At 42.3% G+C, this 23,513-nt stretch overlaps 1 protein-coding gene across 5 annotated transcripts in view; it reads left to right on the top strand.

The window, feature by feature from the left end:
* Positions 1 to 23,513, top strand: part of LOC126194848 (testis-expressed protein 2) — a 407,145-nt gene that overhangs the window by 187,057 nt on the left and 196,575 nt on the right. For all 5 annotated transcript variants that reach the window (XM_049933193.1, XM_049933191.1, XM_049933190.1 and 2 more), the window contains exon 6: positions 4,327 to 4,478. In XM_049933193.1, coding sequence (XP_049789150.1) covers positions 4,327 to 4,478 — 152 coding nt within the window. The remainder of the gene's footprint in view (positions 1 to 4,326; positions 4,479 to 23,513) is intronic.

Raw genomic sequence — 23,513 nt, 5'->3', positions numbered from 1 at the left:
CATAGCCCATCTGCTGCCCACCTCCATCCGTGCCTGACTTACGTTTCGCACGTTGCAGCGGTGGTCATCCATTCTCCCAAGGTAGGTGTCATCTAGACATTCGTGGAAACAGGATTGAAGTCCACATGCTGCTAGCCTCAGGAGCCAGCGACCATTGTTGTCCTCACCAGCTGTCACATCCCCACCCTTCTACCATGCCTGATACTGTCCTGCCATTTCGCTCCTTCACCATGGAGAATCAGCCACGGTCAACCTTCCTCAAGAGTACGGCACAACCCAAGATACGTCGTGTGGCCCCTCCAACACCACTCTGTTTTCACTGAACCTGACCTCACCTGCTGCCCACTCACTGTCCGCTCTAACCACAAGCACAGTGCTGCTTCTGTCTTGCACCTTTGTCATGGCGATGCACCCGTGGCCAGCCTCCCTCACAAGGGCGGTGCACCATGTCATCCAGCACTGGGGTTGCCGCTTTCACGCCTTCCTGCCGCACTTGACGCTGTGCCCACTGTGCCGCAGACATGGCCAGCTCTTTGCACTCTGCATGATGACTCAGCTGCTGCCCAGCCGTGGCTCTTTGTCAGTCGCATCCGAGGCTGGTCACTTTCTGTACCATCACCTTGGTGCTGCCATAGCCAGATGCCTTTGCAGTGTGGCAATACATTTTCACTACTGTCAGTCCACAGTCATACTATCATCCTCTGGCACCACTACAGCTAAACCCAATGCTATTCTCCCATCGTCGAGCACTATGCTGCCCACCAATATGCACCGCTGCTTTGAGGTGAAGCAGCCGTGGTCAGCCTCTTCTCTTGAGGACAGCATAGCACTGTGTGTTTCTTCTTGTGGGTATACACATCCATCTCTGTAATGTAGATTCTTTCCTCACTACTGCGCATGCTGCAGCAATGCCCTTTTCGCCACCTCTGGTCTCCCTACAGCCAGTGGTTGAAATGCTGCAATTCACACTGTCACGACGAACTTTCTGTTGACCTGGGCCATTCTTTAGCCCATGTAACGCAGCGGCATTGAGCTTCCCACAACCCTGTGGTGTCTATCCAACTTCTTCCAATGCCCTCGTGCACGCCTCATTTGGTGACGACTTTTTCACCACTCTGTTCTCCCCTCTCTGTTTCCTCTTTCCATTCCTTTTCATGGTACCACTTTACTCTCAGAGCTTCTGCCACCATTAACACAGATCTACCATGCTCCCCCTGTCCTCATGCCATCTACCACACCCAACTTTCCTATATGCTCTCACGGCCTGTGACTGCTGTTCATGACACCATGTCTGTCATCTGCATCACCTTGTTCCTGGCATTATATTTGGTTAAGCCCTGTCTCCCAGTGCCTCCAACATCCCTGCTGCTACCACTCCATGGCCACCAGTGACTCCACACCTCTCACAGGGCCACTATCTGGCCCCCAGGCCTATCTCCGTCTGCCAGTGGGCGGCCCAGTCCTGGTTGAATGCTCTGCTGATAACCCTCCTGCATTTTGTCTTTGCAGCACTATCCAGGTTTTCCACATCCTGGACAACAACTGCTTCAAAACTTCTGATCCTTTGCTCACGGGATTGGGTTGCAGCTGCTGTGGACTCGCTGTCCTGTTGGACCTCTCATGTCACCCATGTGAAGATACAATGCAGGACATGCAGCCTTCATCGATTTGGATTCATCATCCCCTTCTTAAGGGAAGGGTGCTGTACGTTAGCTGTAGGCTGACTATGTTATGTTTTCAGCGCAACATATTTGCCCTGTGGGTTTGCCTACCCTTGGTCTGCAGGCACCTTTCCTCCAGAGGCCATTTACAAATATCACAAGAGCATCATGTGTTATGGGCACAATACTACTTACAAACAGTCTGTCGATACACTGATTGTTAGAATGTGCATGGGATAAGATGGCCAATGCGCAGCGACCAGTTTTCATCCAAAGTGCTGGACGAATTCCTTTGTGTGTTCACAAGGGGAGGACTACACTTTTTGCTACTTTCAGCTGTGCAATGATGACAGAATTGAGGTGTGCACCCTGCAGTCTTTATCAGATGATTTTACTATTCAGTAAAAAAAATTCATTTTTGCCTTATGTACAGCTTTATACGTCAGGCTCATGATGATGTGCCCATCATTTTGTTAATGGCCATAGTTATTGTGATATTTATATGGAAGTAAGACACTGCTTGAAAATCGAAAAAAGTTGCAGTGAAAAATGGGGTTCTCTGTGATTTTCTGTTTAATGTCTATTACATAATATGTTGCTGTGTATGAAATTTACCTGAGATACTGAATTTTTCTTTAGACTTGGATGGAAATCTCTGTCTGTCACCAATCTCAAGGAAACTGATCCATTGTAACACACTCATTTGTGATAATGCCACAACAGTGACAAAGCCAGAGTCACATATCCAAAACATTCCTCTTATTTCATAAACGGTTTGAGATACCCAAATAAGATTTTGGCAAATGATAGCGCACAAAGACGAGAGTGTTTTCCCATGTAGTTATCATGCAAAACTTTATGATCTACGGGGTTATTCTACTAACTACAGACCTTTTTGATGAATGTAATTTTGCGGGGGTGATCGATAGCCTGTGAAGTGAGAAATGCTATGGGTTTTGGAACAGCACGAGTGACGACATTAAATATTTATTTTGTACCAAGGATATGCTTTTCCTTAAGCTACTGACCATGCTTTCCTCTGTTCCTCACTTAATGAACTTAATAAACCACGGTTTCAGAATTCTCTGTGAGTTGCGTCTGCACATCATTTTAGTGAGGTGACACGGTCTAAAGTCTTCTGTGTTTTGGCAGAAGAAGCGAATTTTAACATGGCAACAAGAGAAATGTGTTGGTTTCACTCAAAATTCGCCACTCATGATGTTTCTCTGAAAGTTACAAGTGTTAACAAGCCAGGCAGAAATAAATCACTGCATTTTTGCGCAATTCTTCTTAGATATTAACCAAAGCAGAGGTGAAAGCAGAAGATATTAACCAAAGCAGAGATGACATCAGATCTTTTTGAATGATCACCATGCAAATGTGGGTGTGTAGGCCGCCCACTTAATATTTACAAAAAATGTGAGCGTAGGCTTCTGTTTAGAACAGCACTCCAGTGCACGGAATTCCCCTACAGCATTTACCTATAATCCCCACCACAATTAAGCTTCCCATGCATGCCCTGCCAACTTGCGCTACTCCTCTAGGGGCATAAGCCACATTTTTGAGCAGCGTCTGCATCAGGAAAGTGGCAGCACCACTGTTGAGGAAGCAAGTTTCATCTGCACGTCAAGTTATCACAGAGATCCTTCCTCCTCCTGTATATTTAATGTGGAGTGCAACTCCAATGGCAGCATTCAATTGCTATCTCAGTTCTGGGCTGAAATCTGGCTAAGCTTCATAGCCTATCAGTCATAACTCACCAACACCAGCCTGGACACTCATGTCTACACCACACTGTACTGTCACTGTGTTGCTTCATGGTATGCTGCACTGTACAGCCCTACAGATGTCACTCCAGAAGCCATTTCAGAATGAGTCTTCCCTATGGGCTTGGTATTACACCAGAGCACTTCGTTTCTGTCAGTCTTATGTGATCATGAGTGATCTTTCAGTTGTTAGCCTGAACCAAAATTTATTGTGAACCCATGCTGTGAATGAAAGTGTCCTTAAGTTAAACGTGGAAATCATAACTTACTGAAGTGTGCACTGACAACGGGTTTCAACAACACAGAATATATTTTGTTTGGTTCTATTATATTGATGTTAGATGCAAGTGATCAGTAGTTAAAATTGTGCAATGATAGATAAGGAATGGTGGATTTTCTGGATCTGAGTCACACCTCCAAAGTTTTGACGGTCTGCCTGTTACCAGACATCAACAATACAAATAAGAAGAAACCCCCAAATAAGAAATCTGTGACTTAGTGTATTGGCACATACATGTGTTCAGTGTTTCTGTTGTTACTGTGAGGGAAGCTGTCTCCCACAAGCTTAACTTCTGGCAAGTCAGTCATCCAACACCCACAGATAGAAAAAAAAGCATTGTGAATACAGCCAGAATTTTTCCATGTGCTTCTAGTTTGTGGTGTGTTGAAGAAATTCCTAAGGTAGAAAGTAGTCCACTCTAGTGCAAATGTAATGGATGTAGTCAGTTTTTTGTTCAGTCAACATCCCTCTTCATAGACATATTTATTTTAAGTCTCTCTTTTCCAATGAACAGAAAATCCACATTTTTTTATTTACGTTTTGTGGTGGGATCTGATGTTCTTTGAAATAATTCATTTTTCCTGTTGTGTCTTTGCCTAATGACATTCTGACCTTACAGGCTCTGGAGCAAGAAATATCCCATCTGTATAATGTTGCATCAAGCTGCTAGTAGTGCAGCGAGTGTCATGAAGGAATCTGTGGAAGAAAATTCAGAATTTGAGAGTGACTCAACATTGTTTTTTGATCCTATAAATGAAAATTCTTCTTTAGGTGAGTAAAATATTTCAGCAGTGTTTGATGAATGTGTTTTCTTTTGGTATACATGATTTTTTAATGACACAAGAAAATTCATGTATCAGAGTGAATCTTTCACTTTGCAGTGAAGTTTTGATGTAGATGTGGTGATAGAAATATTCTTTTAACAAAAAAAGTAAAAGACTCTCCAACACAATTCACAGTTCTCATCACTAAAACTATTGTTGAAACCATAATCTCATGGAATGCAGTTGGCTTGCCAGGCTTAACATGGCAAACTTGCTCCTCTTCTATTCTTAAAATGTCTATGTAATTAATTTATCCTTTATCCATAAAAAGATACATTGTAATGTAATTGGATAGATAAAAGATCTACTCACCAAGCAGCAGCAGAACACACATACAAAAGGTTTAACTTAGGCAAGCTTTTGGAGCCAGCGGCTCCTTCTTCTGGCAGAAGGGTTGAAAGGGAAGGAAGAGGGGTGAATGGAAAGAAACAGGAGAGGTTTAAGAAAAGGGATAGAGTTTGAAAAGTCACCCAGAACCTTGGCTCAGGATTGTCTTACCAGACAGTATGAACAGAAATGGGTGATAGTTGGGGACTGCACCAGATGAGATTTGAAAACTTGAGAGCTCAAAGGTGGAAGACAGGGTAATATGCAAGACTGAGATTGATGCTAAAACAATGTGCACTAGTTAATAAGAGTGAAAAGCCAAGTGCATTGCATGCACAGGGTGACAGTTATTGAACTATATGAATAGAAAAACGTAAATTAGTTACAAACTATGGCATGCACTCACTTTATTCAACATGTAAATGTCACTACTGATATTAGGATCTAGGTTATTACACGTTTTATGCCCCTGCCATCATTGACCATGATGTGGCGCAGATGAATAGCGAAATTCTGCATGGCCCGCTGAAGTGTCGGAATATGGGTGCTATTGATGACCTCCTGAATGGCTGTTTACAGCTCAGCAATGGTTTTGGGGTTATTGCTGTACACCTTGCCATTAATGTAGCCTCACAAAAAGGAGTCTCTTGTGTTCAGATCTGGAGAATATGGCGGCCAATCGAGGCCCATGCCAGTGGCCTCTGATTAACCCAGAACCAGGGTGTGGTTCCCAAAGTGCTCCTCCAGGATGTGAAACACTCCTTAGAAAGTAACTCCTCGAGGCCAGCTAGGATTGTTCAAATACAATTTTCTGTAGAGAAATGTTTGTTTGGAAAATTGTGAGTTACTCCAACAGACAATGTCTATCCTGCTCTGTTTTCATGAGGCAGAAACTTTTGCAGAAGTCTAAAATTAAGAAATATAGTTATACTTTTGTAAAATAAATGTAAAAAAAGTGTAATTTTGAGGTTTTGAATTTGTGACATTATTCTGTCTTGCGCCAAGGTACATTTAAATACACAATTTTTTATATACCGACTGGAGCATCACATTTAGTATATAAATACATATGTAATAATTATATGGGAAGTCTATATAAAGATGTAAGTGTTCGTTTGTTCAGAATCTTAAATCTCAGAAAGTTCTGCACCAATTGCTTCAGTTACACATTAGCTTATGGCCACAGCCTTTGCCAGAAACTACACTCCTGGAAATTGAAATAAGAACACGGTGAATTCATTGTCCCAGGAAGGGGAAACTTTATTGACACATTCCTGGGGTCAGATACATCACATGATCACACTGACAGAACCACAGGCACATAGACACAGGCAACAGAGCATGCACAATGTCGGCACTAGTACAGTGCATATCCACCTTTCGCAGCAATGCAGGCTGCTATTCTCCCATGGAGACGATTGTAGAGATGCTGGATGTAGTCCTGTGGAACGGCTTGCCATGCCATTTCCACCTGGCGCCTCAGTTGGACCAGCATTCGTGCTGGACATGCAGACCGCGTGAGACGACGCTTCATCCAGTCCCAAACATGCTCAATGGGGGACAGATCCGGAGATCTTGCTGGCCAGGGTAGTTGACTTACACCTTCTAGAGCACGTTGGGTGGCACGGGATACATGCGGACGTGCATTGTCCTGTTGGAACAGCAAGTTCCCTTGCCGGTCTAGGAATGGTAGAACGATGGGTTCGATGACGGTTTGGATGTACCGTGCACTATTCAGTGTCCCCTCGACGATCACCAGTGGTGTACGGCCAGTGTAGGAGATCGCTCCCCACACCATGATGCCGGGTGTTGGCCCTGTGTGCCTCGGTCGTATGCAGTCCTGATTGTGGCGCTCACCTGCACGGCGCCAAACACGCATACGACCATCATTGGCACCAAGGCAGAAGCGACTCTCATCGCTGAAGACGACACGTCTCCATTCGTCCCTCCATTCACGCCTGTCGCGACACCACTGGAGGCGGGCTGCACGATGTTGGGGCGTGAGCGGAAGATGGCCTAACGGTGTGCGGGACCGTAGCCCAGCTTCATGGAGACGGTTGCGAATGGTCCTCGCCGATACCCCAGGAGCAACAGTGTCCCTAATTTGCTGGGAAGTGGCGGTGCGGTCCCCTACGGCACTGCGTAGGATCCTACGGTCTTGGCGTGCATCCGTGCGTCGCTGCGGTCCGGTCCCAGGTCGACGAGCACGTGCACCTTCCGCCGACCACTGGTGACAACATCGATGTACTGTGGAGACCTCACGCCCCACGTGTTGAGCAGTTCGGCGGTACGTCCACCCGGCCTCCCGCATGCCCACTATACGCCCTCGCTCAAAGTCCGTCAACTGCACATACGGTTCACGTCCACGCTGTCGCGGCATGCTACCAGTGTTAAAGACTGCGATGGAGCTCCGTATGCCACGGCAAACTGGCTGACACTGACGGCGGCGGTGTACAAATGCTGCACAGCTAGCGCCATTCGACGGCCAACACCGCGGTTCCTGGTGTGTCCGCTGTGCCGTGCGTGTGATCATTGCTTGTACAGCCCTCTCGCAGTGTCCGGAGCAAGTATGGTGGGTCTGACACACCGGTGTCAATGTGTTCTTTTTTCCATTTCCAGGAGTGTAGAAACACACACAATTCAGTTTCACAAGCAAGCATGTCATGCACACCTGACCGCCATCTCCGGCAGCTTGGACTGGAATGTAAATGTAAATGTTTGTTTGTTCAGAATCATAAATCTCTGAAAGTTCTTCACCAATTGTTATGAAATCTTGTCACAACATTGCTTTCGAATAAGTGTGTGTTTTTATATACCTATTCTGGCATGCCACATACAGTATGTAAATGTATAAGTAATAATTATAGGGGAAACCTGTATAAAAATGTAAATGTTAATTTGTTCAAAACCTTAAATCTGTGAAAGTTTTTCATCAATTGCTTCAAAATTTGACATAATGTTGGATTCGAATACACACATTTTTATATAACAGTTAAACGTTTTACCAAAAATATCTAAGTTCTTGACCAATTTACTTCAGATTTTCACACAACACTCTTTAATGAACAGTCAGACAAACATGAGCTGTGTGTTTTTAATATATATAATGTATAACTATATATGTAATATATAAAGGGAAAATATTGTTACCAAAAATTTCAAAAAGTACCCAGCCAATGTGCTTCAAATTTTTTCTTTAGTATAATCAATGTTTGGATAAATATAGGATTTATATAAATTAGTGAAACATTGTTAGCAAACAGGAAAGTTATATTAATGGCTTATCAGCTTACACTTAGAATAATACTACAGAATCTGAATTTGCAATAATCATAAACAGAGCTCAAGGTCAGAGAGAGTGGGGAAGAGGAGATGGACAGAGGGATGGGAGTAAAGTAAGACATAGAAAGTGGAGAGGAGGAGATGGATAGAGATGGATAGAGAGAGGTGATAGGAGGAGGTGGAGAGAGAGGGGGGAGGAGAAGATGGACAGGAAAAGGAGGAAGGAGGAATAGGTGGGCAAAGAGAGAGCAAGGAGGAGATGGACAGAGATGAAGATAGGGACATAGACACAGTGCAGCACAAGATAAATTAACATTTGAACAAGAAAAGGAGCTATCGTAACTAAGAAAAATGAATAACCACATTTGTATAAACCCGAAAGCAGGAGCAACAAGAAATGTACTTTCACAACATAAATAAGAGAAAACAAAGTACACTTCGATGATGCTTATTAAAGTAACTGATATCCAGGCTATAAACAGATATAAGTGGATTGAGTGGGTAGGTACAGTCATGTTCTGATTGAGAATAATATGCATTGTTATTTCACATTGGAAACATTGAAAATGATTCCATATGCCTTTCATAGATGGCTTACTGTGAACATTATTAAATTTATTAATGACGGGAAAGGGAAAGGAGTGGCAGTGCTGACCTAGAGACGAGGTGGTGTAACATCATAAAAATGTTAATGTGAGGAAGGTGATGACATGCAAAAATCTGGAACAAGTGATACGTTGCTGAGGAGATTGCGCTTGAGTATCCACTCCCTTCAAGTAGAGAGAATGTGCTCACAATAAATGTACTTTAATAATATAGATAAGTTTACTGTTTGGTGACAGTTTATATAATACTAAGAAGATACTGGAGTTGAAGGCCAGCAAAGTAGTTCACAGAAAAAGTGTTCTGCATATAATATTTGATTTTAAAATGTGTCAGATGAAGCAAATGAGAAATGTGAAGGACAAAATATATGCTGGAAGAGGACATAGTATCTTAAATTCTTTACAAAAACACAGTGCAACAGAACTCAGTCAGTGGTTTATTTTGATGAGCCAGGGATTCCGAAACATTATTCTGACACTAGGTAGCACAAGTATCGTGAGTATTGTCAAATAGAAGTGCCAGTAATTTTTGTTGTACATTTAGTGCACAATGGCACTACACTTGTAAATATGCCAGAATTTATGTTGTTACTATGTTCATATTTTTTCTATCTGCCGTAGGTGTAAGCATAGTGGTGTACAAGGGCAGGGAAGGGGGAAGAAGGTTGTTCCACCTGGCTTACAGTGTACTGCAGGACGAGCTGTCAGTACTTGTTAGTGGGGATCCAGGGCTGCCGTTAAATGATAGAACAGGAAATTAGGTAAAGTAAAGAGAATATATTTCATTGTATGGTATACAAGGGGTGCACCCAGGATTGCAAGTTACCAGGTTTAGGCCAATCTAGGAGGTCGAACAACAAATTGAAATGGGCAGTATGGGCAATGGAAGAGGAGGCGTTTCATGTTGATTGATGGTGGCCGGCATAGAACGCAGAGCCAGAGGCAAGAAAGACATCTATTCTGCTCAAGGTATGGATCACAAGAAAGTGAGGCAACTGTGTTCTGCATTGCAGAATCCTCCAGATTCCACAAACGTGAGCTGTTTCCCACGCACGCTATTGGCTAAAACCGATGGTGTGAATTTGCTAGCAGTTCCTGCAGAGGGCTCAAGGTGTCTCTTGTGAGTAGCTTTAACTGGGAAGAACTGTCTCAGTCCTGAAAAATAGGCAACTTGTCACATAGGCACAGCCAAAGTTACTCTGGAAGAAAACTTGAAAAGATTTTATTGGGGCCTTTGAAGTAAAATTTCTTAAACCAGTTCCCTAAAATTTTCCTTGATTGGCTGCCACCCTGTACATTCCTTTCCCTTCCAGAGGAGTTTTGACTCAAATTGTTTACAAAAGAGTGTCAGTCACTCCCCAGAAAGGTGGTTTTCACTTGTAGTGGCCTTAAAGCTATAGGAGGGAGCTGTTATAATTGTTTTCATTTAGTATAAGTGGGAATGGACTTACATGCAGTCAGGTTTATCAAATTTCTTGAGTTAAGGAAATAGTAAAATATTTACTCCTCAAATTTTGTGCAGAAATACAGTAACTTCTGTAATTATTAATAAATTATTCTCTGTAGCTAAAATTACAACTAGAAATTCAGAAGGACAAATCAGAACGTCACTTGTTGGATTATCAATTGAAAATGAGGATCGCTTACAATCTTATTTTTTCCTCTAAAATGGCAAAGTTCAAGAAAAAATCTGTCCTTCCAGCTGTTCTTAGAGTATACAGTTTTCAGATTATCAGGGGACCTTCATTGGCATAACACAAGCTTGTAAAACAACATTGTAGGAATGGAGAAACACAAGGCAAAACTCTAGAAAATGTAATTAAAATGTGTGTCCATAGTGACAAAACAGCTAACAGTATTCTCGTCCTATTCATAAAACTTCACATAAAAGAAGGAAAAGAATGCAGTGAGTTTATGATCTGTTCATGAAATATGAAAAGATTCACTGCTAGAATGTGGTTCTGTGTGACAGGTGCGCACGCACTGTTTGTAACAAATGGGAGAAGAGCACATGGCATGTCCAGCGGGGAAGGAGAGATGTGTGTGGCGTCGACAATCTTTAACGGTGCTTCTCTCTGGTAGGGTGATCAAGGTGGGTATTATCTGCAGTGTTATGCATGTCTTGTGGGAGGGGAAAAAGTGGAGAGGTAGGGATAAGGAAGTGCGAGAGGTGTGAGGGGGAGGTGGCACTTTCAGCACTCAGCACAGTTCATGTATGTTCAATAAGGTGAGCTTGAAGAAAACGTTTATTGAAGTACAGCAGTTGGTGTGTACCAGTGGTATGACACTAAGTACACGCAAAAATAGAGCAAGGCAATGCTGGCTAACAGACCATCAAACACGAAGTACAGAGTGACACCAAATTTTTTCATGAAAGGTTTTTAACTTTTGTATGACAAAACTAAATGCAAGGCAGCACAGTAAATGATGATTAAGAAGGCTCAGTTTAGATTGTCATTACAGTACTTGTTTCAATTTTGAAACAGAAGTAGGATGACTGAGTCCGTCTCTGTGTCGATTTTCAGCAAACACAAAATTCAGAAAAAGCTGGGCATCCATTTTAGGACTTTGTTGTCTGGATAAAAACTGCAACAGAGTCACCTCAAGAGGACAGTAATTTCGATACAGAAGGACCGATGTGCGATAAGGAATACTGCAGTTTCAGATGAAAAATACGCTGGTTAAGGCAAGAGCAGGATAGACACATGTCAGAAACATTTTATAAAGAATAACTGAAGGGAAACAGTAGTTCAATGGACATCACAATTAAAAACGTGCAGTCATTTTTAACTCTCTGTGACAGCTTGAACGAAAACAGGGAAATAAATGCTTGTAAACTGACAGTGGACTTAGCTCATCTGCCAAGCAGTGGATCATTAATTACAAAAGTTAGATGAAAATTCGAAGTATCGCAATCTATTGAACAATAAAAGACAAATAGAATAGATGCCGCAAAGAGGACTGCACATTTTAGGCTTGACAACAAAATGAAACATTCGACAAAGCAGACTTGTAATAAGTAGCATTGTATAAAAATTTTAGTAAGGTAAACTTGGTGTGTTCCTTTGAAAGACAAAACAAAAACTTTGTCAATAAAAGCAAAATTCTGCAACAAAACTGAATAATGCAAATGGCTTAATTTATCAAATGACAAAGACACATACAGTAGATGAGAGAGCTTACCTTGAAACACCTTCAAATCTTGAGAAATACTTAAAACTTTCATACAATACTAGTAGGTATGGACTTAGGCCATCTCTCTCACAAAACTATTAACTGTTCCTTACAACACTTAACATTTATGTCCTATATAATACTCTGAGTATATTTCACTCAAAACCTATGCAATACATAACTTATAAATCAAATGAAAATTAGACTTAATTTATGACAGTCCAGATGAAGAAAAGGGACAGAAGTGGTAGCATGTAGGGCACGTCTGGCTTATCACAAGGCGACAACTGTGCCAGCCCACATGTTTGCACCATGCGGTCTCTGCTTGTAGTAAGTGTTCAGTGATAATGACTCCAAAAACATTGTCTCAACTGGAAACTCGCTGTGCAGTAAAATGACTCATGGTTAACAGTTCTGCTCTGACCTCTGGGGCACCAGCATAAAATAGATTGTTTAACATCACTGAATAATCTTCTCTCGTACAATTAGCAACATAATTACCATCCATTGTATCCTCCTCAGCTTCCACAACAAAATATTATCTGTACAACAGAAATAACATCGCTTAAAACAACTCACACAGGAACTCTTGCCTGTGCATAATTACCTTCAACCACATGACCCACAGACCTCTTGCCTGCTCACAAATAACCTCAATAAAACAACATCTTACATCACATCATAACAACAAAACTTCACTACACTCCGGGGGATAACAGCCAGAAGTCGTCATATCCTCTCTTATCAACTTACAGGGGTACAACAGATCAGTCTTCCTTCATCATTCTTTATAACTCTTATTACGGTATGTAACATAATACATCTTAACTTTGTACATTGAGTTAAACAGTCAAGCAACTACCACTTACGAAAAACAGAACGCGTGGACAGAAAAACAATGGAAGGTCGGGAAAGAGAATGTAGAGAGATGAGAAAGAGAAGGCAGAAAAAGTTTAATCCTTTTGTTCTGCAATCTGGCATGTCACACAGTGTCCTGTCAGCTTCAGCAACACAAGAGCTAATCGTGTAATTATGACTGTGTGTGCACTTTGGGCCTAAAGTCGCCTAGTAACAATAGTAAACAGTGGACAGTACCATGATCATCAGAACCTAATGGTTTGCTGCTTTTCTTACAAGGCCTAGACATTGATTTTGCATCTGTGTCTGGTCTTACAATAGAAACAAACCCCTAACAAGATAAAAAGATTTAGTGCGCCAACAATTTCAGAAACCTTGCAGATGCGGTATGCAGGCACAGGGGGCTACAGAACCCTTAAATCGCTCATGTCTCTGGAACGAGGAGTAGGAACTTACTTTCATCAGAGGACACAGAAATGATGCTAATAAGAAAGGTACATGAAAAAAGAGTTGATTATGACATGAAAACGTAATTGAAGAAAATGCCATGAATGCGTGGGAGACTGGGCATCGCTGTGGCAGGTGGGCTGCGCAGCTGAGTGACAGAAGCAGAGCCCGTGATGTGAGCATTTCAGCTGGAACATGGCAACAAGGCTTTGTGGCCTGCCACACTGCACTCAGCAAACGGCGTCATCAGTAGGCGATGCATCTGAGTGACATGCAGCTGATGGGCAGCGGCAGTGGCAGGGAAACTGTGTCAACCATGAATAACTTTTCCATGCACTCAGTGACCCACAGCAGCGGCATGGACACATTGTGCATTTTCCTTTCATGCTTCCATGCCGGGCTCAGAGTTAACTGGCGGCTACGTGAAATCTTGGGGCTGGAGCGCATGCAGCACACATGTTTTTGTGAGACATGGCTTGCTGTACTCGGTGTACATGTGTTGGTGCAGCACACTGCAAGAGGCAGGAAGTAGGCACCCAGTTTGACCTCGTAGGGGAATAACAGTGGCGAATACACTGATCAACCACACATCTTCAAACATGAACCAAAAGTAAGTAGCCCCCTATGGACAGAATGGTGGAAATGAATCATGATTCTGACACCATTGTACATGGGCCAGAAAGGGGAAAGAAGGTTGTTATATCCAGCTTATGGCGACAATGTACAGAAGTTTGAACAGTCAGGATGATTAAATAGGTATCCAGGTCTGCCCTTAAATGATAGAACAGGAAATTAGGTAAAATAAAGAGAATGTATGTCAGTGTATGGTATAAAGGGAGCATGCCTAGGGTTGGAAGTCATCCGGCTTAGGCCAGTCTGGGAGGTCGAACAACTAATTGAAACGAGCAGTGGAAGGGGGAGGTGGTTCGTGTTAATTGGTGTTGGTGGCCGGTCATGGAACGCAGAGCCAGAGGCTGTGCCTCCCAAGAAAGACATCTGTTCTGCTCGAGGTCCGGATCACAAGAGAGCGAGGCAACTGTGTCGTGCACTCCAGAATCCTCCAGATTCCACAAGTGTGACCTGTTTCCCATGCATGCTATTGGCTAAAACTGATGGTGTGAATTCACTAGCAGTTTTTGCAGAGGGCTCAAGGCATTTAGCTTTAACTGGGCAGAACTGCCTCGGTTCTGAAAGACAGGTAACTTGTGTCATATAGGCACAGTTGAAGTTGCTCTGGGAGAAAACTTGTATAGATTTGATTAGGGCCTTTGAAATAACATTTTTTTAAACCCACTCCCTAAAATATTTCTTGACTGGCTGACACACTGTAGAGTGGTGCTGTGAACGTAGCTGGGATATTGTTTGATCTTACCAGATAAAGACTTACGATGATCCTCTTGTAATAATGGAGAGTTGTAATGAAGTACATAGTATATATTATGGGCAGAAAGCAAGAGAGTGATTAATTAATTGACATATAGACACTAAGAAATAGACATTCTGATATCTGTGTCGAGAGCACAAAACTGATGTTAGTAAATAATATAGTGAACAGTGAAAGAATGAAATGCCACATACTGGCAAATCATTTGAAATTTAACAGCAGGAAAGCAGAATTGCATAAAATTTGTGAAAATAAACTACAGATGGCATAATTCATTTGTAAAATACACACTGAAGATCTCTAGCGATGGGTTACCCCCCCCCCCCCCCACCCCTACCACCACCACACAGGTTACAGTTGCTGCAAAACATTATTGTCAATAACACTGAGAAAATGTGTAAGTACATGAGAAACATCATCTCTTATAGCAGAGATAAAGTACAAACATTGATCATGGAATATTAAACTCTTTACTCATGATATACAACTTTTAAGAGCCACAGATGGATATAGGTTGTTTCTTGTATTTCAAAAAACCTAAACACTGACAAAAAGCACTGCTCAGCACAACATGCTGGAATTCAGGGGTTGCTTCACCTCCAACACCAGCTTCTTTGAATCACATAAATGGTAGTTTTTCTTGAAACACATACATCAACCCTATAATCTTCCTGGCCTCAGCCTCCACTAGCCCCCAGACCACACCAGTGACTACTCTTGCTCCACACCCACCTCTCCCTCTGCACCACATACACCTCCACCCCTTCCTCATTACCATACCTCCACTCATACTGCTCTCACAAACTCTTCTCCACAGTCTCCCTCTTCATCAGTTCTATCTTCTTGTTCCAATCTAATCCTCTGACAATATGCACTATGCAAAACTCGATTTGCCTCTGGCCGGAACAAGCCACACTCTGGTCCTGTGCTCCTGCTGCCTCTCCCTCTTGGGAGTCAGCCACCCTTCCCCAACACTCCTTTCCATTCCTCATCTGTTTTCTCTCCTTGGCTGTGTGTGTGTGTGTGTCGCTTGCTCTATAGCTTGAACCAGGGTTTGTCTGAATGCTATCAAAATTCTCAATTTTGTTTATGTGCACATAGATGACTCAAAACTTCATCTATTTGATGAGTTTTTACCCTCACTGCTTAAATTATTTCTGATATGAGAGTGACGTGGAAGTAATTTCAAGCGTCCTCAAGGAAACTGTAAAAGTACAACTATTGTTTGTGTTATGTATTAATCATGTAACAGATAACACAGGACTGTGAAATTAAATTTTTATTCAAGGCTTTTAATCCTGAAGGATGATCTTTGTTAATTGCTGGCCTCTGTAGAAGAATGTGAAGTCAGATTTTGGCTATCCTACATGAGGAAACAGTAATAATGATATAAAGAATTGTTATATTTATACAGTATTAAGACATTTTAATATGTTAGTAAAGAACAGCTATACTAGTAACCTGTAAACTGTTTATACATACATCAAAAAAGTTTTGCATCACCTCAGTTCCAAGATTTCTGGAACCTGTATAGAAAATTGGAATGGAGATCAACATAAACATCATTTCCGCCCTATTTATTGCTCATGAAAACCATACATTGCCTGTTGTACTGCCGTACAGCTAGACCTTCAGTGGTGGTGGTCCACATTGCTGTACATACCAGTACCTCTAATACCCAGTAGCATGTCCTCTTGCATTGATAGCATGCCTGTATTCGTTGTGGCATACTACCCACAAGTTCATCAAGGCACTATTGGCCCATATTGTTCCACTCCTCAACGCCGATTCAGTGTAGACCCCTCAGACTGGTTGGTGGGTCACATCGTCCTTAAACAGTCCTTTTCAATCTATCCCAAGCATTTTCGATAGGGTCCATGTCTAGAGAACATGCTGGCCACTCTAGTCGAGCGATGTCATTATCCTGAAGGAAGTCATTCACAAGATGTGCAACACGATGAGTGCACGAATTGTCGTCCATGAAGATGAACACCTTGCCAATATGCTGCCGATATGGTTGCACTATTGGTCGGAGGATGGCATTCACGTATCATACAGCCATTACAGTGCCTTCCATGACCACCAGCGGTGTACGTCGGCCCTACATAATGCCACCCCAAAACATTGGGATTCTCTGCCTTGCTGCACTCGCTGGACCATGTGTCTAAGGGATTCAGTGTGACTGGATTGCCTCCAAACACATCTCCGATGATTGTCTGGTTGAAGGCATATGCGACACTCATTAGTGAAGAGAAAGTGTTGCCAATCCTGTGTGGTCCATTCGGCATGTTGTTGGGCCCATCTGTACTGCGCTGCATGGTGTCGTGGTTGCAAGGATGTACCTCGCCATGGACTTCAGGAGTGAAGTTGCGCATCATGCAGCCTATTGCGCACAGTTTGAGTCGTAACATGACATCCTGTCACTGCATGAAAAGCATTATTCAACATGGTGGTGTTGCTGTCGGTGTTCCTCCGAGCCATAATCCGTAGGTACCAGTCATCCACTGCAGTAGTAGCCCTTGGACAGCCTGAGCGAGGCAAGTCATCGACAGTCCCTTTCTCTCTGTGTCTCCTCCATGTCCGAACAACATCGCTTTGGTTTGCTCTGAGACACCTGGACACTTCCCTTGTTGATAGCCCTTCCTGGCACAAAGTAACAATGTGGATGTGATCGAACCATGGATTGACCGCCTAGGCATGGTTGAACTACAGTCAACACTAGCTGTGTATCTCCTTCCTGGTGGAATGACTGGAACTGATTAGCTGTCGGACCCCCTCTGTCTAATAGGTGCTGTTCATGCATGGTTGCTTACATCTTTGGGAGGGTTTAGTGGTATTTCTGAACAGTCAAAGGGTCTGTGTGTGTAATACAATATCCACAGCCAACATCTGTCTTCAGGAGTTCTGGAAAGCGGGTTGATGCAAAACTGTTTTTGATGTGTGTAAATGTATGCAGCAAACAAAATCAAACAGCACTCATTTTTTCATAGACCTAATCACAATTTAAGTTCAATATATGACAAGTCTTACGAAAACACAGCACTTCTTCAGTACCGCTTCCTCTTCACATGGAACTTTCACCTTCGAGATTTTCTTTTGTGCTGTAGCTCCACATTCTCTCTTTCTAGAGATCAACTGTAGTCGGCCATCGTTCCACCAGCCTTGATAATGTGCTTCTATTTCTTTCATATCTTGATGAGTCCTTTATCCTCGTTCTTCGGTAACATGTCCAAGATGGTGGGGGAGGAAGTCAAGATGGCCATGAATAAAATGGATTTTAAGGCTTATACTGCATCCTAAATTATTCAGAGTTATCAACATATTTTCCACCAAGGCTTTGAAATCTGGGTGTTTCCTAGTCCCTAAGAAATTGTCACACACATCCTAAATCCTACCCAATCCAGTCGTTCTTCTTGTGTCAGTACCTTTTCAAATATCCCTTCATTAACAACAGCCTCAGTCAAAAAACAAAATTTGGAACTTATATACTTAAAACAATCACCATCTTCAGCCAATGCTTTGATGAACTGTTTCATGATTTCCAGTTTAAGATGAAGATGCAGCAGGATGATTTTCTCTCATATCACCAGAAATACTTTTATGACATTTTTCTCCCCAGAATTCATTGTTGTTCTGATAGGCCATTATATTCTACTCCTATGCGATTCACGTGCATGACTGTCACAGAGACACAGAAAATAAGGAAGCATTCTAAAACCTAATTGTTGTCCCAGCAGCATTCCTATTACTTTCTATTTCGAATAGTTTAATGCCTTCAGGAGAACCTCCATATTTTCATAGGTTTCTTTTAAGTACACAAAATAAGCTCTGTCATTCATCCGTGCTTATTTCGTATATGCAGATGTACGACCTTATAGATAAGGTCTATAAATAGCCTCCATCATTTGTAAAATCAAGGACGGAATGTAAACATATTTTGAAAAGGAAAGTTGCCATTCACCATACAGCGGAGATACTGAGGCGCAGATAGGCACAACGAAAAGACTGCGCGCGCGCACACGCGCTCTCTCTCCCACACACACACACACACACACACACACACACACACACACACACACACAAATGCAACTCACACACACATGACTGCAGTCTCATGCAACTCAAGCCACATTGCGAGCAGCAGCACCAGTACATGATGGGGATGGCAACTGGCTGGGGGTAAGGAGGTGGGATAATAGGGTAGGGGTGGCGGATAGTGCAATGCTGCTGGGAAGCGCATGGGTACGAGGTGGAGAGAGGGTAGGGCAGCTATGTGCAGTTGGGAGGTTAGACGGTCAGCAGGGGAGTGGTGGAGGGATGGCAGAAAAGCAGAGAAGTTAAATGCCTGGGTGCAATGGTGGAATGAGGGCTATGTAGTGCTGGAGTGGGATCAGGGAAGGGGCTGGGTGGGTGAGGATGACGACTAACGAAGGTTGAGGTCAGGAGGATTACGAGAATGTAGGATATATTGCAGGGAATGTTTCCACCTGCACAGTTCAAAAAAGCTAGTTTTGATGGGAAGGATCCAGATGGCACAGGCTGTGAAGCAGTCATTGAAATGAAGAACATTGTGTTGGGCAGTGTGCTGTTTCTTGGCCACAGTTTGTCAGTGGCCATTCACACAGACAGACAGCTTGTTAGTTGTCATGCCCACATAGAATGCAGCACAGTGGTTGCAACTTAGCTTGTAGATCACATGACTGGTTTCACAGGTAGCCCTGCCTTTGATGGGACAGGTGATGTTTGTGACTGGACTGGAGTGGTGGTGGTGGTGGTGGTGGTGGTGGTGGTGGTGGGAGGATGTATGGTACAGTATTGTATCTAGGTCTATTACAGGTGTATGAGCCATGAGGTAAGGGGTTTGGAGCAAGGGTTGTGTATCGATGGACGAGTATATTGTGTAGGTTCTGTGGACTACCACTGTGGAGGGGTTATGAGGGGAATGCTCCTCTTTGGCAGGACGGTGGGACTTTGGGAAGTGGTTTGACCCTGGAAGGATAAGGCACAGGAGATTTGTTTTTGTACAAGGTTGGGAGGATAATCAAGGTATGTGAAGCCTTCAGTAAGACCCTCGGTATATTTCGAGAGGGACCACACATCACGGCAGTTGCAACAACCATGGGTGGCTAGGCGGTATGGAAAGGACTTCTTGGTATGGAATGGGTGGCAGCTATCGAAGTGGAGGTATTGCTGGTGGTTAGCAGTTTTGATATGGACGGAGGTACTGATGTAGCCATCTTTGAGGTGGGGGTTAACATCTAAGAAGATGGCTTGTTATGTTAGGTTGAGTAGGACCAGATGAAGCGTATGGGGGAGGAGTTGTTCAGGTTCTGGAGGAATGTGGACAGGGTGTCCTCACCCTCAATCCAGATCACAAAGATGTCATCAGTGAATCTGAACCAGGTGAGAGGTGTAGGATTCTGGGTGTTTAGGAAGGATTCCTGTAAATGGTCCAGATGGCCTATGAATAGGTTGGCATAGGATGGTGTCATGTGGGTGCCCATAGCCATACCTCGGATTTGTTTTCTAAGTGATGCCTTCAAAGGAGAAGTAATTGTGGGTGAGGATATAGCTGGTCACGGCAACTAGGAAGGAGGTTGTTGGTTTGAAATCCTTCAGGCATTGGGAAAGGTAATGTTCAGGTAGTGTTCAGTGTTAAGGCCACGGGCATTAGGGATGTTAGTATAAAGAGAGGTGGCATCAGTAGTGATGTGCAGGGCACTGTGTGGTAAAGGAACATCAACTGTGGAGAGTCGGTGAAGGAAATGGTTGGTATCTTTTATATAGGATGGTAGGTTCTGGGTAATAGGTCTATGAAAACAGAGATTCTCTAAGTGGGGGCACAGTAACAGGCCACAATGGTGCATCCTGGGTGTTTGGTTTTATGGACTTTAGGAAGCATGTAGATGGTAGGAGTGCGAGGAGTGGTAGGGGTGAGCAGAGAGATGGACTCTGGGGAGATATTCTGTTGTGGGTCTAAGGATTTGAGGAGTGACTGGAGATCCTGCAGGATTTCTGGGATGGGGTCACCGTGACAAGGTTTGTAGGTGGACGTATCTGACAGCTGGTGGAGTCCTGCGAGGCAATCATGGGGTGATAGTTGTCTACTAAATAGATTGATTATGAGTACTAATCCAGGGATGGATTGGTTACTGCTCAAGTGTTTAGGATGCATGTCAGGCTGGACGAACACAGTACTAGCAAGTACAAATAATATCAAAACAAAGTGTAACAAGCTTGGATGACTTGCAGGAGAGTTACAGGGAACTTTTGAAAAATCTGAGCTGACAAATGCTTGTAGTAAGAAACATACTGTTTCACTAAAAGCTACATAGAAAATTATCCCTTCACATTAGTAACCATTTGCAGTCCATATACTACAGAGAATAATTTATCATACAGCCTTCTGCACAAAGCACTGATTCACATGTATTTCTTTTAAGCATTTCTAGTTTTCCCCATAACAGTTTGAACTTCTAAGAATATTCACTTGCAGCTCAAGGAATATAAGGTTTTACTTTTCATTTTATAGCCTAATCAATAAAGAGCAAAAAAGGTCGAATGGGGGAAAAATTGTGTAGTTCCAAATTTTTGTGCAGTGGTAGGCAGGAGTGTCATGCCCCTCTGCTGTCAGCAGTGTGCTGTGGTATCTGGAGGAAAAATGCACAGCTCTTCCCTGTTTAAAAAAGGGTAATCTAACACATGCAAAAAACTTTAGGCCTTTGTCTCTGGCATATGTCTGTTGTAGAATTTTGGAATGTGTTTATGCTCACATATTGTAACATTTCTGGAGAACAAAAGTCTTCTCTATAACAATCAATAAGGGTTCCAAAAATAACCTTTCTTTGTAACCCAGCTCTCTCTGCTATTCAAGAGACCTGGAAAGCGGTGGATACAGGCTCCCAGGTAGAGCTGTGTTCCTTGCCTTCCAGGAACTATTTGATACAGTTCAGCATTGCCACTCAATAACAAAATATGGGCGTACAGAACACCAGACCAACTGTGTGACTGGATTGAAGAGTTCATGAACAGAATGCAGCATGTCATTCTCAGTGGAGAGGTCTTCAGACAAAAAAAGTAACCCCAGATGTGCTGCAAGGGAGTGTTATAAGACCATTTCTTTTCACAATATATATAAATGACTAGTAGATAATGTTGGACATTCATTGAGGCTTTTTATGGATAGTACTGTTGTCTTCAGAGAATTTGCAATGCTAGGAAATTGTGGGAAAATGCAGGAAGATCTGCAGAGGATCGACACTTGGTGCAGGGAATTCCAATTGGCCCTTAACATAAACAAATGTAATGTATTGTAAATGTATAGACAGAACCCAAAGAGCCCTTATTGTATACTTACACAATTGCAGAACAATCACTGGAAGCAGTTCTTGCCATAAGGGGGGAGGGGGCACTCTGGAAATGGTTAATTTGTAATTTTATCACACACACACACACACACACACACACACACACACACACACACACAAAATAATGAAAATAAAAAAAAATGTTGATTTTTGACCAGTTGTTTGTCCGTCTGTTTGTCCATCTGTCAAAACCCCTTTTTCTCTTTGTTTATTTGTCCAAGACTCCTTTTAGTACATTGTTTGTACATGTGATATAGGACAGTGGTAAATCTAGTTAATTTACACTATATTGTTGACATAATCAAAATGCATAATAATGTAGGTTGGTGTACTACATTGCTTCTACGTGTGATTATAGCAGTTATTAAGTGAGATGACATGATAAGCACAAAATAAAATATATTATGAATTGACATTTAGTAAAATTTGGTAAATAGGATTTACTTATTACAGTGTTCCATAAATTAAGACAAAGAATAGAAGCAGTGGTCAAGCAAGAACTGTTTTAACTTTATTTTAAATCCATTTTAGGTAAGCAGGCAAATGGTTTTATAACATAGCTCCAGTTTGATACACTCTTTTGTATTTACTGTGTTCATGTGTAGGTTCATCTTCTTCCTAGTTTCATGTGTGTGTATATCATAGTTGTGTCAGAAGAGGTTTTCCTTTTTCAAGATGCTCACTTTTGTGAAAATTAGTATTTCATGTTTATACAAGCAAGGCAGCGGCAATATTTCGAGAGTGGTCTACAGGAAACCTTGCATTTAGCTTTTTCATCACCCTCTGATAATCTTTTTCTGTATTTTAAATGTTTTTGTAGAATTTGTGGAATTCCCCCAAAAAATTATTCAGTACATAAGTAGCGACTGTATACTACAATGGTACATTGTTAGCACTGACGAGCAGCTTGTATTCTGAGTGAGGATCCTAACAGCATATGCTAGTGAATTCTGGCTCTTATTTAAATTGGTTAGGTGCACCTCCCAATTCAAATCTGCGTGAACATGAATGCCTAGAAATTTTGTATGACTGACCTTCGACACATTTTTTCCTTCAGTAGTGAGAACTGGGTTTGCAGGATGGAGGTTTTATGTGGCGTGAAAGTTAACTGCCACAGTTTTTTCTCAGAATGTATGATGAGCATATTGGTCCTGAACCAGTGCATTAAGATATGCATAACTAATAACGCAGCCTCCTGCAGATTTTCCTCATTCTGTGATTTAATTAGAATATTAGTGTTTACTCTGGAACAGTAGACCTATCAAGTTGAAACTTACGTCACATACTAATGTCAATGGTCCATGGTGGTGTAATAAACATTAGCTTCTAAGCCAGTCCAAAAGACATGGCCATTTATGTCACATATTTTGATACTCTCAAACTTGCTCATCAAAACTTATAGTGTACTCCATGTTGACCTGGAATCATGATGTTTGGAAAGAAGCAAGGTTTTACAGTGCAAGTAAAGGAGAAAAAATCAGAAAATTGTTAATTTATAACAAATGTTTCACTTTTTATTTGTTATCTCACTTCAAACT

The sequence above is a fragment of the Schistocerca nitens genome, chromosome 7 (genome assembly GCF_023898315.1).
Source record: "Schistocerca nitens isolate TAMUIC-IGC-003100 chromosome 7, iqSchNite1.1, whole genome shotgun sequence".
In the NCBI taxonomy this organism is placed as follows: domain Eukaryota; kingdom Metazoa; phylum Arthropoda; class Insecta; order Orthoptera; family Acrididae; genus Schistocerca; species Schistocerca nitens.
The sequence above is the reverse complement of the archived record's forward strand: the minus strand, read 5'-3'. Positions and strand labels throughout refer to the sequence as shown.